The 16,061-nt window shown below is 40.2% G+C and overlaps 1 protein-coding gene across 1 annotated transcript; it reads left to right on the top strand.

Moving 5' to 3' along the window:
• The first annotated feature begins 3,834 nt into the window (after nucleotides 1-3,834).
• LOC119895625 (GTPase IMAP family member 9-like) lies at nucleotides 3,835-8,524 on the top strand. Its single transcript, XM_038708873.1, has 2 exons — nucleotides 3,835-3,905; nucleotides 5,857-8,524. The coding sequence occupies exons 1-2, from the start codon at nucleotides 3,878-3,880 to the stop codon at nucleotides 6,816-6,818; spliced, it is 990 nt and encodes a 329-aa protein (XP_038564801.1). The 5' UTR covers nucleotides 3,835-3,877; the 3' UTR covers nucleotides 6,819-8,524.
• Nucleotides 8,525-16,061: the final 7,537 nt, after the last annotated feature.

Genomic DNA, 16,061 nt, shown 5'->3' with positions numbered 1-16,061 from the left:
TGCTGTAATCACCAGACAAAACTAAAACAAATGGACAGAGTGAATGTAAATGCTCTGTATTTGTATAGCGCCTTTCTAGTCTTTTCGACCACTCAAAGCGCTTTTACACTACATCTGCATTCACCATTCATACACATTCATACACTGAGCCTAAGTGCTCTAACAGAAACTAACATTCACACACATTCATAAACTGGCAGAACAGCCGCCAGGGGCAATTCGTGGTTCAGTATCATGCACAAGGACACTTCGACGGCCAACCCGCACACACCCACCAAACAGGAGATAACATACCTCAAAGCCTGTTGCGCAACGTTGCACAACATTATTTGTCATGAACATGTCGTTCAATCCGACAACACAGAAACACAGAAACACACACACACACACACACACACACACACACACACACACACACACACACACACACACACACACACACACACACACACACACTAGCCTATACTAGATCTATTAGTTGAACTAGTGCAGTGCCTGTTCACAGGGTCTATGCACGCCTCTGTGTGCTTTTTGTTCAAAATGTGCGTCTCACATTGGTTTCACCTACAGCAGTGGTTGGCAAGAGGCGGCTGCTGGCTAAATAAATTAATAAATTAATACTTTGATAGCGGCTGGTGCTGAAATAGATCTCAATTATGCCAGCAACAGTTACTCATAAATTCCCTTCCTCTTAAGTGATTGTGCCCACAAAATAAAAGCCCGAGAAAGTTTTTTGCAGCAATGCTTTATTTCAAATTGATTTCAGTGCTTTTACTTTGAAAAATTCTGAAAGACATTCAAAAGACTTGGTGTACTTGACACACTTCTTAGAAAGCTTAATCCTATCCCTTGTCTCTAGGTTTACAAAGTGCCGCACAAGGAATAAAACATAAAAAACATATAAAAAACAAATGGTTCCGAAACAATCGAAGGGCAACAACAGATAAAAGCATGAATCACATGCTCAAAGTGCTTTATTATGAACATTATTTATCTGTTTATCTAGTTTAAAATCATTGTCTATTTTTACACCCAGATTTGGGACGTCTTAATTTCTTAATATCTTAAGTCTTAATATCTTTTAAACACGCTAATAGAGGTATGAGGGAGTTGTTTTCACTTCTTTTGAGGGGCAGATAAATATGGGAGTCATCTGCATAGAAGTGGTAGAAGATACCATGCTTTCTAGTAACATTTGCTAGAGGGAGGAGATATAGTGAAAAGTGGTCCAAGAATTGAGCCCTGTGGAACACCACAAAGAAGGGGGGCAGTTGATGAAGTCCCCAAGCTTTTCTTAAAAGCATCTTATAGGACATATAGGACTTAAATCACTGAAGAGCAGTCTCCCTTTTGTCCCCACCAACACAGTGCTCTAGATAAGAGAAAATAACTGTGTGGTCAACTGTCTAAAAGCAGCAGTGAGGTCTAAAAGCACTAGTATGGCAGAATTACCAGAGTCAGTGGTTAATTAGAGGTCATTAAAAAGTCTTAAAGTGAGTTTCAGTGCTGTGAAATGAAAAAAAAAAAAAAAACGGATTGAAGAATCTCAAAAATACCATGTACATCTAAAAAAGACTGGAAAAGTGATTTCCCTGAATGAGAAGAGCAGGACGTTCCTCTGCCTGGAGATGCTAAGGAAATTGGTGGTGGATGTGGCTCAATCAACAGAATGCACACACTCCAGCACATGCATTACTGTGTACATGTGAAAAACTCTTCATAGTTAATTTGATGAAGAGGGAAAAATTATATATTTACGCAAGGGGGATAAAACCCACAACACTCCAACTGCAAAACCCGTGCACTAGTGAATGAGCTAACCATTCACTTAGCCTAAGTGAATGGAGATGCTGCAAAATATTCACCGCTTCCTTAGAAGTTAACATAAAACATAAAACTCCCTGCGTGCGTACCCTGTTGTCACTGTTGCAGAGTTGAGCAGCATAATCCCTGCCCGCATCAGAAGCTCTGCCATTGCCCTTGAGCTCTCCCTGCCTTCGCTGCTGCAGAGCTAAGCTCTGTTGTTATTATTCCTGAACGTGTTGCTGCTACGCCACAGACACACCATTAAGCAACAATCTATGTTCTGCGGCATGTTCGTCCTCATCTAGTATGAACATGGCGCAGTGGCTTATTTGTTTTCCACGTTGTAGGAGGCACTATGGAGCAATTTTGCATGCCCATATTCAAGACCCATATGACACACGAATTTTCACAAAATCTGTTTTTAAAGTTTCATGAGTTTTTGAGGATAATTAGGCTGCCACCTTCATATGCTTTGAAGGTGCGCTGTCAGCAGTCATGTGTTCATATGCTTTGAAGGTGCGCTGTCAGCAGTCATGTGTTCATATGCTTTGAAGGTGCGCTGTCAGCAGTCATGTGTTCATATGCTTTGAAGGTGCGCTGGCACCAGTCATGTGTTCATATGCTTTGAAGGTGCGCTGGCACCAGTCATGTGTTCATATGCTTTGAAGGTGCGCTGGCACCAGTCATGTGTTCATATGCTTTGAAGGTGCGCTGTCACCACTGATGTTCCAGAGGCAGCTAAACAAAGCAAACCTGTGTTTACAGGTGCTGGGTTGTTAAACTGCATATGTGAAAGAAGTAGTATGAACCCTTTAGTGTTCACTATGTGAAGTCTGATAAATGTCATTAAGGGATGTCGCCTGTGTCAGCACCAGTTGGGGCCGAAGACTACATGCAAAAAATCTGTAGTTAGGCTAGATGTTCCAGGCTACATTAGAAACTCAAATCTCTGACCAAACTGTAGGTGATCATGTAGCGTTGTGATAAATATATGCTCACCAGATAAGCGATTAAAAGTTATACTTAACTTTCCATCACTTATCTGGGGCTGAGTTGCGGGGACAGCAGGATAAGCAGGGTAGTCCTTTACCCTAAGCAGCGTTCTTCTGCTCCTCCTGGGGGATCCCAATTTCTCCCACGTGTTCTGGGTCTACCATGGGCTCTTCTCCCAGGTGGACGTGTCCAGGAGGATCCTAATCAGATGTTAAACCACCTCAACTACAACTAATTTTGAGGAGGAGCAGCAGTTCTACTCTGAGCTCCATCTGGATTTCTGACGTCTCTCTGAAAGGCTGAACCCAAATACCCTCGCCAGGAAACTCACAGATCACATGTAGGGACAATCTATTTCTTTTGGCCATTACCCAGAGTTGAATAAACAAGACGACATCCATTTTTAAATATCCCGCCAAAAATGTTATAAAAGCAGTACTTGTGTAAGTTTATAACATTGGAAATTGCATGTTATATGTGTTTTATAATCCAGTGTAATAAAATTGTAAAATTATGAAAGCGTATAATGGCATAATGTAAAACAGACTTCTAGGAGGAAAATATGTTTGTATCATTGTTTTGTTTGCCTAACTTATTGTAGGTGTAATTTTCTGTATCTATTTTTGATTGTGTTTTTGCATTTAAATAAAATAATAAAAAACAGACCAAAAAGAAAAGCTTTACAAAGGTGGTTTTATTTCAATACTTCTGTATTAGATTAAATAAATTTTTTCTGGTATTTCTTTCTACATGTTACATCTGTTGGATTTTTCAGTCATTAAAGAATAATGATACTCCAAATTGCAAGTCATTGTGTGAATGTTGCTGATTTCTCTGGTAAACAGTTCTTAATACCTGTGGAAAACAGTACTCAACCCCTGATTGGTTGCTTGCAGATACATTTTTATTTCTGAACTGTGATTGGTCAGATTTTGGCAAAGAACAAGTGATGTGTATTTCAGGGGAGGGAACAAGAAGCAGGATATAATATATAATGATGGGATGGAAATTAAAATAGTCAGAACAAGACATCTACAGTGACAAGACATCACAGATCTGTTGCCTTTACAAAACAAAGATGGCCAGTGAAGAAACTTTTCCTTCTCGTAAGTATATTTCTTTAACATTACTAATACCCAGGATAGTGCTTGGGTTTATATATGGCACAGCAGTAATTTTCTCTAATTTAAAGCAGTTCTTCAATTATATTCACAATGCATGATATCTGTCAGCTTTTTTTTGCCATAAGTAGATCTCACTGTGTGTTATGTAACACTTGTCTCTGTCACAAGTTTGTCATACCTGCATTATGTGGTATTTGAGAACTTATTCAACTTTATGTTTGCTGGCTAAAATAAAATTATACTTATGTGTTTGCTTTTTAGTCAAATCAAGACATTTTGAAAAAATACAGAAAATTTAGAAGACATAGCAAAAAACCTAGTTATTTGTATAGCACATTTCATAACAAAGGCAACTCAAAGTGCAAAAAAAACAGAAATAAAAACAGTCAAGAACAAAAATACAAATAAAATATAATTTGGTAAAAAACTTTGAAAATTTAGAGACAAGCAGCAGTCCTTTAAACTCTTTTCCGGGACATACTGTTATCCGGTGAAGTGAACGTAGAAGTGTCCAGTTTTCTTAATCTTTGTCTGACTAGCAGCTTTCTGTACAGAAGATGCCTGGAAGTTTTCGGTGAGACCTGAGAAAAGACTATTAGAGAAATCTCAGAAAAGCATTGGTAATTCCTGCCTGGACATAAATCCCACAGTATTTGCTATGTTTTAAAGATGGTGCGATGCAAACTTTGTTACTGATTTGAATGTTTAACTCAGTCCAAGATGACACTAACATTTTTGACTTGGGTTTCTGTTTAGTTAAGAGGAGCGATAACTCTCTGCCTTCCTTTCTTTGCGTCAGAGACAGTTATGTCAATTCTGTCTACCTTTTGCTGGGTTTGATTGATGAAGGTTTGATCCTGTCCGATAATTTATTTGTTCAATTCACTTGTAGAGAGAATCTATGCACTCACTTGGTTACAGAGCAAATGCAGTAAATGTGGATGTTGTCTGCATAATTATGGCAGTGGCATTTAAATGGAAAATAGAAGAGATCCAAGAATTGAGCCTTGGGTAACTCCACACATCATGTTGGTCCACTCAAATCCTGTCCTGTTTATCTTGTCCTAAAATTAGGACTTTTTTTTGGCACAGTGAGCCCGACTTTATGGTCAATGTGGTCACACACATCCAATAAGACTAAAACTGAAATCTCGCCAGAATCAGTTTCTAAATCAATAACAGCTCGTGTTTGCTGTTTTTTTAAATATTATTTTTGCTTCGGGAAAATGATCAGATGACAGAACTATTGACTATCTGCTGTAAAAGGTTTTTTTTAATTAAGCTTGTTGATGGAGCAAGTGGATGGCTTAAGATGCAAAACTATTTCGTCCTGTAGTCAATCACATCAAATCTGGCCATTTCCCCATATTCCTTCCACATGATTGTACATTTGAATCCCTTTTTTGATAAAAATGTATTTTTAATAGCTGATCTATTAGCTTTAATTTTAACTGCTAACTAGGAATTTTATGCAAAAAAAGCACATCACGAAATAATCCATTTTCAAAACTATTAGAACCTATCTATCGTTCGGGCTTCAATTGAAAATGTATATATGTAAAGATGTGAGCAATACTTTCTATCTACACCAAAAAATAGTCAAAATGACCAATACATAAACTCTCAAGCTTGTGACTTGTATTTCAGCAGGACGACAAAATTTGCCTGTGTTTTCCTAAACTGTGCAAAATTATTCATATTTTTCATGATGTGACACTGTGGTTGAAGTTTGGTTAGGTTTAGGCACAAATACAATTAATATTAGGAAAATATTGTGGTTTGGATTAAAATGACTACATACTAAAATTCAGGTTCAATTACTGCTTGACTTCTGACAGAGTATTTGTATACAATGGTACTACTTCCTTAAGTGCATAAAAAATTGTCAGAGTCCTTCTTCCCCCACTGATGTTTGTGTGATATTTTCCAACAGAGCTGAGGATTGCACTCATTGGGAAGGTTGGAGTTGGGAAGACCTCAGTCATGAAAACCCTCCTGATGAGCTCTGAAGAAGTTCTCCGTTACACAGAAAAGTGTCAGAAGAAAGAAGCAAAGATCGGAGGACAAACTGTGGTGGTTGTTGACACTCCAGGTCTGTGTAAACCAAGAAAAACAAAGGAGGAGTTGATTGAGGAGATTAAAAAATGTGTCTCATTAACTGCTCCTGGTCCTCATGTGTTCCTGTTCGTGCTGAATTTGGATAGATTTACAAAAGAAGACCAGGACACAGTTGAGATTATCAAGAAGACCTTTGGTGAAAAGGCAGCAACTTACACTATGGCTTTGTTCACCCATGGAGATCAACTGAAGAAAAAGGGAAAAACCATAAAAAAGTTCATGGAAAAAAACAAAGATCTCAAACACTTTGTTGACACATGTAAAGGGGGACCACACGTTATCGACAACAAAGATAAGACACAGTCTGAAGCCACCAAGCTACTGGAGAAGATCAACAACATGGTTAAAGAAAATGGAGGAAAGTGCTACACTGATGAAATGCTCCAAGAGGCTGAGAAAGAAGGAAAAATAAACTTTGTCGGCACATGTAAAGGGGGACCACATGTTATTGAGAACAACTATAACACACTACCTGAAGCCACCGAGCTACTGGAGGACATGATTAAAGAAGATGGAGGAAAGTTCCACACTGCCGAAAGCGTCCAAGAGGCTGAGAAAGAAGGAGAAAGTTCTGGACTTCGGAAGAGAATCGCTCTCTCTGTGAATGGCTCTGCTCTGGCTGGAGCAGGTCTTGGAGGAGCAGTAACTCACTTTGTTGGGAGCGCAGTTGGAATCCCAGTTGGAGCTGCAGCGGGAGCTGCAATCGGAGGTGTACTTGGAGGTGTAGGGATAGTTACAGCAGAACATATTAAGGCTAAAAAATGCGTAATGCAGTAAATTTTCATTATTATTATGAGCAAGAGTTTAGGTTCCAAACAAACGCAAAACTGTAAATATGTATATGCTATATCAGTGGCTCTTAACCTGGGGGTTGGTCCATAAAAATAGAAAAAAATAACTTACAAATAACTAGACGGACTACAGTTGTGAATGGAATCACTTTGGGTGGACACTGTAAATATTTTGCACTGTTTAAACCAGTAGGTGGCGGTGATGCCAAAGACGATCAGACAGAAAGTTTCTAGGCAACCACCAAAGTAGCTGTCCTGTCAGTCTTATCAAAGATTATAGCGGCAGCGATCTGTTATCTTTCGTGTGCTGCTCTTTTGTTGCTAAAAAATCTGCTTTAATAAAAGAGACAAACGGAGAGTGCATGCTCTGGCATTCTTTTGAGTGCATGAGGTGTACAAACACGCAGGAGAAAGGGAAAGGGAGATCTGTGTGGGCACATGAGACCCTCAGAAAGGGGAGACACCGCAGGTAGTGGCCTACCAGTTGGTCCAGGCGCTTCATCTCGATGATGGTCGGTTCAAGTCTTATTTTAGGATGAGTCAGGAACAGACTGTTGCAGTCTCCGGACAATTCAAGCAACTGTAAACTTCCATCAGCGCAACTGAGGTCTCTCCCTTCATTAGATTGGACAATGGGCCAAAATGCGAGGCGCTCAGGGCACATTAACAGCGCGCAGAACGCTCACTGCCAATAGAATACAATTTTAAAAAGGCTAAAAACACATTCTGTGTGATCTGCTGGGGCGGAAAGGGGTTGGACTGCCAGAAAGGTTAGGAACACCTGTGCTTTATCATATGTTTCTATATCAGTCTAGCAAATAACAATAGCATGTAACTGGTTATCAGGCTTTCCTATGTAAAATAATTGCTGTATTATTACATAATTAGACACTTGCTGCTTGGAAATGTGTCCAATCAAAAGCAATCAAATCAATTATGTAAACAGGAAGTCAAAATAGCATCACAAGCTAGCAGAATGTCAATAATGATGTTAGAGGCATATATATATCTGTCTGCATACATAAAGACATTGTTTTTTCAGAGTTAGCAGTATTCATACAGTTTATACTGAGAAATAAGACATGATTATGCTAAGCTAACTAACGTTCTTTACTAATTTAGTAAAATGTTATAATTATCAAGTTACATAATTTTAGGTGTATGGATTATTTTAGTAAAATGTAATTTGTACACATGCGAGGAATTTGACTCAGGATTGTACGTTGCTCATGATGTGCTTACTCATATACAAAAACACAAAATCAACAATAATAAAAATAAAATAAAGTCAGACAGACTTCAGTGTAGACCACACAAATATACACACTATGAACAGAAACAATATAGACATGTTGACAAATAGTGCAGTGAGCAGAGTGCAAAGGATGCTGGAATAAATAAGTATTAAGTAGTTTGTGCAGGAGTTATGACTTGGATTGGATTTGATGTACAGTATCAACAATATGACAATATAACAGTATGAACAGCTCTGGAGAAATGGAGAATGATGAATAAATAATAAGTGGAAACCAGTAAAGAGGTGGCTGATTAGAAGCAGAGTTACTGAGTTATTGCACAGGAATTGTTCCTGACAGCTGTTCATCAGAGTGATGGCTTGTGGGAAGAAACTGTTCCTGAGTCTGTTGGTTTTGGCGTACAGTGCTCTGTAGCGCCTACCAGAGGGGAGGAGCTGGAACAGGTTGTGTCCGGGGTGAGATGGATCTGCAGTGATCTTTCCTGCCCGTTTCCTGACTCTGGAAATGTATAAGTCCTGAATGGAGGGCAGGTTGGCACGGATTATTTTTTCTGCAGTCCTGACTGTCCGTTGTAGTCTGCTCCTGTCCTTTTTGGTGGCAGATCCAAACCAGACAGTGATGGAGGTGCAGAGGACAGACTGGATGATGGCTGTGTAGAACTGGATCAGCAGCTCCTTAGGCAGGTTGAGCTTCCTGAGCTGATTCAGGAAGTACATCCTCTGCTGGGCCTTCTTGATGACAGTGTCAGTGTTGGGCTCCCACTTCAGGTCCTGGGATATAGTGGAACCCAGAAACCTGAAGGATTCCACAGCAGACCCAGGGCTGTTGAGTATGGTGATGGGGGGCAGAGTGGGGGGGCTCCTCCTGAAGTCCACGGTCATCTCCACAGTTTTGAGCGTGTTAAGCTCCAGGTTGTTCTGACCAGCTTTGGGAGTTCGTGCTCTGAGGTTTGCTTTGTAAAAGTCCCCAAGAACAATGAGCAGGGAGTCTGGATGTTTTTTCTCCACGTTAGTTATCTGGTCGGCCAGGTGTAGCAACGCCTCACTAACACAGGACTGAGGTGGAATGTAAACAGCGACCAGGACAAACGAGGAAAACTCCCGTGGTGAATAAAAAGGCTTAAAGTTTATGTATAATGTCTCTAAGTGAGGGCTGCATGATTTCATTTCATTTATGTAGAAAAAGAGTCCGCCTCCCCGTGTTTTTCCCGTGAGCTCCCTTTCGAGATCCGTGCGGATGAGATAGGTGAAGTGCGCTGTCTGGGATGCACTTGGTGAGACAGGATTCTGTGAAACAGAGGGCAGCAGATCTACAGAAGTCCAAGTTATTACTGTTGAAGAGAAGCAGTTCATCCATTTTGTTGGCCATAGAGTGGACATTCACCAGGTGGATTGAAGGGAGCACAGTGCGAAAACCCCACTGTCTCAGTTTAACCAGCGCACCTGCTCGTTTTCCCCTTCGTCGTTTCTGAAGGATCCCAAACAGAGCTGCTGCTCCTCCAACTAATAACTCAGGGAACGTTTGGGGTTCATTAAGGAGCAGTGGAATAGTATGAGCAGTTGAAAGTCCAATATTTAAGAGCTGTTCTCTAGTAAATGTTACCAGAGAGGGACGGCAGAAAACAAAATATATAAACAAAAATATAAAAAGCACTACGGAGCGTAATCCAGAGGCCGCCGTCTGCAGCGCCATCTTGAATCTCTACTTTTAGCTTTGTCAGCTGTTTCAGTTTCAGTTATCTACAACACATTCACCTGGCAGTTAGTGAACTGTATGTAAGAACTAGTTAGTGAGCATCCAGTTTAATTTAGTGATGCATTTAAACTCCACTGTGGATTTTGGCAGAGGACAGTCAGAAGATTTTGTTCAGAGAGGTTTTAAATACTTTCAAAGGAGACATGAATTATGCATCTAGGCCTAATGGTTGAGGAGATATTACTGATTTATTTGGGGTATATATTAACAAGGGGCAAAGTGGGACTCTCAATGCAGGATTTAAACAATGTAGAGTGTACCATTGATATAATGTGGCCGGTTGAAGCAGGTGGTGAGGTTCAAACTGTTGCACATGCAAAGTAGGTATGGTTTTATAAAATAGATTTATTTATGCGGAGTTAAGCCCCCAGACAGCTAAACAATCATGTGTATTAGAAAATGTATTTTACCTTTTTATGTACTTATAATCCTGTAAATGTCATCATGCTTTGTCGTATGCATTTTCTGTTCCTGTGGCTCAAGGCTTTTCTCACAGACTACACTATTATTTTGTAGCTTTGAATGTTTTAGTTTTCTGTTTCTCTGTCAGACTCTCTAATGGTCTTTGAGCTCTGTCCTTCAGCTGACCAAATTTTTTCTTTTTTCTTACTTTAAATAAAATTAACAAAGACAAATGTTTGTTGTAACTTTGTTCATTTATCCAAGGAAATATTTACACGATTTCCACCACACCATGTTTGACAACACTGAAAACAGCTTTTAACTTACGGTGCCCGAAACCTCAACAACAGTGAAAAAGTTTGGTATCCGTTGTTCTGCTGCTCTAAAATGGGGCTAAATTATTGTTGATAAATGTTTGATTCAAAATAATGCAAACATCATATATTTTGTGCAACATTTATATAGAGTTTCTTTCAACACCTCCAATCCAGATTTCCTTCATTTAACATTTAATCCTCCAAATGTAGGAACTGATGTTCGTATATGTGGTGGTGCCATGTGCACGCGTGACAGTTCTCGTGGGATTTGTGGAGGGATCTACCTATAAGGGATGGATCACATCGATATACATGCACACCAGTACCTCAAACGCCTCACTAAATTAATAAAGTTGCTAACATACTTCCATCGGTCCAGGTTTGTTTATTTATTCATATTTTTCTTTCAGATTAGTGCTTGCATAATGTTATAGAATAGATTTATCCTCTTGGAGTCTTAATGTCTTTCTTCAATGGAAAAAAAACAACAACATATATTCGTTTTTTTGGTTCAAAAGAAAACGGACACTTTCTATGCACAGACCATTTGTTCTGTAATATGTAGTAGATAAACTATAATTAATGTTCTGTTAACCAGCTAGTTAATGTGATGTTCTGTTTTTACTCAGTAGAGCGTACCATAGAATCACTTTTTCATGCTCTACATTCAACTTCAGTTCGTCCTGAGCAAAGTCATTCTAATGCTGCAGATGTGCTGCAACAACAGATTGATGATAAAATACAATCATTTGTTTCAATTAAACACTCTCCAACCAAAATCAGCACATAAAGCAGGACAGTCAGTCTGTACTAATGATTCACAGCTGTATGAAAAGCTTCTCCTTCAGTTCATGAAATCCCTGAAACAACTGAAGGTGGTTTCGTCAGGTTTATGCTCCTTTCTGACGGTCAAAGAGCAAAAACTCAAGATCTATTTGGTGGAAACCATCTTTTTCTTCAGTGTTGTCCCTAAGTATGATAACAAGTTCAACAATTCAATTTATTCAGTAACAACTTATGATCAAATTTAACAATTAGCCCAACAAGTGAACCAGTCATCTGAGTTAATGCGGTCAGCTGTCCCAGTTGCTGAAGAAACTACTGTGACCCACGTTGGTCTATTGTAAACACAGTTTTTTACTGGCAGTAACCCTGTTAAGATAACAGGAATCAGCCCTGACAGGAAAGAATTCTGCTGCTGATGAGTTTCTGGTGTTTATCTTTACATCTGAGCTGGTGGGTGGAGGAGGTGTGTGAAGTTGGAGTCGATGTCAGGTGGCTGCACAACAGAAACAGACCGGTTTTTAAATGATTGTAACACATGTAGTGGTAAGAAACTACATACGATTGCCTCGGAACATTAAGTACAATTTTAAAGTTACTTTTATTTTACTCAAGTATTTCCATCTAATGTTACTTTATACTAAAATAGTGTAAGAAATATTTCCCCTCTCAACGTCTCAGATGGTGTCATTTGAACAACTGCTCAATCCACTTCACGTCGGGTGTAACTTCCTGATTAACCCGTACTACCAAAGGTCTGTTGCCATGGCAATTTACGCTGCATCTCTAAACTTCACCGAGCAGGTTTTGTTGGTGGTTAACTCGAGGTCACCCTGCACGTGGACTACACACCACATCTGTACTCAGTGTTGATGATGAGAAGGATTAATTCACAACGCTTTATAAAATATGTTTAGATTTCATCCTGATTTGTTCCACTGCGGCTGCAATGAAGTTCTGACCTCAACAGCATGACGTTCAGACAGCGAGCCCTGCAGTCGAGCTGTGATTTTAGAGAGGAATCTTAATTAATTAACGGGACAGTGTCTTAGATGGAGCCCCTCTGTAGTCTATAATTGAATTGAAAAGTGTTTTCACTTGCGTGGGAAATGTCTACTGTAGAGTTTATCCAGCTTGATTGTTGCCTTTATCAAGGCGAGGGTGTCAGCATCTGTGACTGAAGTCAGATCAATTAATGACATTGCTGAAGGTTGGCAATACACAACGTGAGCTTACACGCTGCAACATTATCCTCACTTTGATCACGTTACAAGAGTAGTAACACAGCTCCCATGGGTCTCAGTTATTGTTGACAGTTTAATGATATATGTATATTAGGGAGTTATGGCATAAGAGAGAAAAGGCTTAATAGCCAGTGGTGACTTCATCAACCTCCGTCATGGTGAGTGATTTCTCTTTCTTTTTTATTATTGTAGAAAACACTTTATAGCATATTTTAACAATCCGAAACATAAAACGGTGTTGAAACAGTAGGGCTATCAGATTACAGCAAAAAGCCAAAAGAAAGAAGGAAATTGTGAGAGTCTCATTCAAGTGTCATAATGTGCGTCTGTGTTGCAAGGGTCTTGCTAAATGTGGTCACTGGATTTTATCATTTGAGTTTGAGAACGTGCGTCGCTTTAAATGTTGCCGCCGCAAGGAATTGTGGGACGGCATTCTCTCCTTTCCTTTTGTGTACCCTATGCTAAAGGAGATATAAAAGTAAGCCGTGAGGCTCCTTTCCTTATTATTTAGAGAATTCGACCAGCTCTTTTCATGGCTGCCACTGAAATACTTCTGGGTCACTCAGTTAGGAACCTTCCTGAGCAAAAAAGACTTTTTGGACACAGCCCATGTCTCTGATTGGCTGTTCCTGCTCTGATCATCTGTGTAATTAATGATTTGACCACCCAAGAGCTGCTCTTGAATGTCACCAACACTTCCATGTCAGTAGGAGTCTCCTAGTTTGTTTTATTCTTTACTTTTTTAAATTAAGCCTCCGCTTTCTCCTTAATTATATAAGTTTGATTAATACATTACCTAAGCCCAGAAAGCTACACTCACCTTCTCCTGGAAGCAAAAACATTGATTGGCTTCTTTTTGTTCGCAGCAAGTATGTTAGTGTAAAGTAGCATGAAATGGAGATACTCAAATAAATTAAAGTACCTCAAAAATATACATAAGTACTTGAGCTAATGTACTTAGTTACTCACCAATGATGTTACTTGTCTCAAGTCACTCTCAAAGCAGTGCTGTGAGCTGATGACTGCTCTGAAACTCAGTGTGCAGTTGTTAATCCTGCCATCTGGTGGCCACAGGAGAAAATACACAGGTTATCTCTATAAAGTACAGTAAGTTAACATACACTATATGGACAAAAGTACTCGGACACCTACACATTAACCCTACAGGAGCTTTATGACATCGAAATTCTTATTCCATAGGCATTTCTATGGAACAGTTTCCACTCCTCTGGGAAGGCTTTCTGCAAGAGTGTGTGGAGTGTGTCCGTGGGAATGTTTGCCCAATCTCTGTTCTAGTTCATCCCAAATGTGTTCGATAGGGTTGAGGTCAGGGCTCTGTGCGGACCAGTCATGATCTTCCACATCAAACTCAACCTCTTTGCACTGTGCGCCTCAGCTCTCTGTGAGCCGACTCTGAGTTGCTGTGGTTCCTAAATGCTTCAACACAATAATACCACTTACAGTTGATCATGGAATATCTAGGAGCGAAGACATTTCACTAAATGACTTCTACAGTACCATGTATGGCTTGATTTTATACCTGTGGCAATGGAACTGAATGAAAAACCTGAATTCAATGATTAAGAGGTGTGTCCCAGTACTTTTGTCCATATCGTGTATTTCACTTTGTCAGAATAGGTTTTTATTTTGTCATAAACACGTAACACACTGCGCACAAGACAAAAGACTAAAATAACATATTCCCATAGTGGCCCTGAAGGCACCAATCATGATAGCAGCACAGACTGCTCTACAGCCTTACATTAGATTTAATTATATTAAAAAGTTTAACTCATAGTACAAATTGTACATATTTAATAAAATATGAAATATATTCACCATCTTCATGAATGAAAAACTCATCTTTTGAAAATGTTCATATTGAAAGGATTCAGATCCAAAAGATATTAGAAACTATCACATTCACAAAGAACATCAGTAATAATAATACTGAGCCCTGTTTCCTGAGAATGATCAAATTGCAGAAGAGCATTTGTAAAAACGCTCTCAATTTCCATTTATCTCAAAGCAGCGCTGTTAAAGTCGACTCTCTGTGGTGCTGAAGACGAAACTGAATACACATAAAATCACTTCACACATTTAACTGTCTCATAATAGGCTATATAGTATATAAATAAAAATACATCATCAAGCGTAAGTGTAAAGATCACAAAGAAATGTTTTATGCTTGGAATTGTTCAGTATAAAAATGTACCTTAATGTGCTGTAAACAGTGTACAGCTTTATAATTCATGTCCCTGGGTTGAACTTTAAGAAAGTAAACTCTGTATTTATTTGCTGCTGGAGGCAGATGTTACTCTCAAAACTCAGATTAGAGAAAATGGATAAACTACCTCACCTGGAATCCTGAAGTGACAGGCATCAGAGCGCAGGCTTTCTGTCACAATCCCCTGGCCTTGACCCCCTGCCCTGGGCTCCTGGTCTGTGAATGAGTGAGTTTTGATTATTTTCCCCCTTGGTATGACTGCAGGATGCTTGGTGTGTTTTGGTTAATCTCTCGGACCTCAGCTCAAGTTCTCTGCCTGCCTGCCGCCCTCTCCGACCATGTTTACAATCCACCTTTTGTTCACACTATGAAACATCCTGAACTGCTCTCTGTCTCCAGTCTGCTTCTAGGTTCTGTTTAGGAGATCCTGACAGTACGATCCGACCATGTTGGACCCAGCGGACCTCGACAGAGTTCAACAAGCCATAACCCAACACAGTCGCACTCTGCGGGAGATCACGGATGTACTCCGTTGGCTCACCATCAACATAACCACTCTCCGGACCCAGCTCAGCCCCTCAGCTCAGGCCTCTGCCTCTGCCCCTGCCTCCTTGCCAGACCGGGACCCCTAGGTGCCTGCACCAGAGAGGTATGACGGTCATCTGGGCCAATGTCATTCATTCCTGTTACAATGTGGCCTTGTGTTTGATCAACAGCCCCGTACGTACCCCACCGACAGAGGCAGGATCGTATTCGTAATTGGACTTCTCCGTGGTGAGGCACTGGAGTGGGCGTCTGCTGCTTGGGAGAAACAGTCACCTCCAACTACGACGCATTCACCGCGGAGATTCGTAAACTGTTCTACCGTCCTGTTAGAGGTAAAGATGCTTCTAAAAGGCTGTGTTCTGTTATCGCTGAGTATGCCATCGAGTTCCACAGTTGCTGTAGAGAGTGGTTGGAACGAGGAGTCTTTGTAGGCAATTTTTCAGAAAGGGTTGAGTGAGGGGCTTAAGGATGAGTTGGTTTCTTTTCCTGAGACCTCCAGTTTGGATGATCTTGTCTAGACAACCGGTGCCGTGAGCGGACGCTTAAATTATGTGGTGACTTTCAGGGTCAAGAAACATCAAGCCGGACGCCCATTCCCGCTTGTTCGAGAAGGAGGAGCGGTCCGGGACCATTCCTGACTCTATCATACCCAGCGCCTGCATCGTCAGTGCCGCTATCTGGAGTATACAGCGTCAGGTT

This window comes from Micropterus salmoides, unplaced genomic scaffold, assembly GCF_014851395.1.
Source record: "Micropterus salmoides isolate LMB-PRFRI ecotype aquatic unplaced genomic scaffold, ASM1485139v1 Ms_hic_scaffold_10, whole genome shotgun sequence".
In the NCBI taxonomy this organism is placed as follows: domain Eukaryota; kingdom Metazoa; phylum Chordata; class Actinopteri; order Centrarchiformes; family Centrarchidae; genus Micropterus; species Micropterus salmoides.
This window is presented reverse-complemented; position numbering and strand designations above follow the sequence as displayed.

What these genes read in the sequence shown, in the direction of transcription:
- LOC119895625 (XM_038708873.1), top strand. Translation starts at nt 3,878, where the DNA reads ATGGCCAGTGAAGAAACTTTTCCTTCTC. An exon ending in TGAAGAAACTTTTCCTTCTC is followed by an intron (nt 3,906 to 5,856) that starts GTAAGTATATTT and finishes ATTTTCCAACAG; the next exon opens with AGCTGAGGATTGCACTCATT.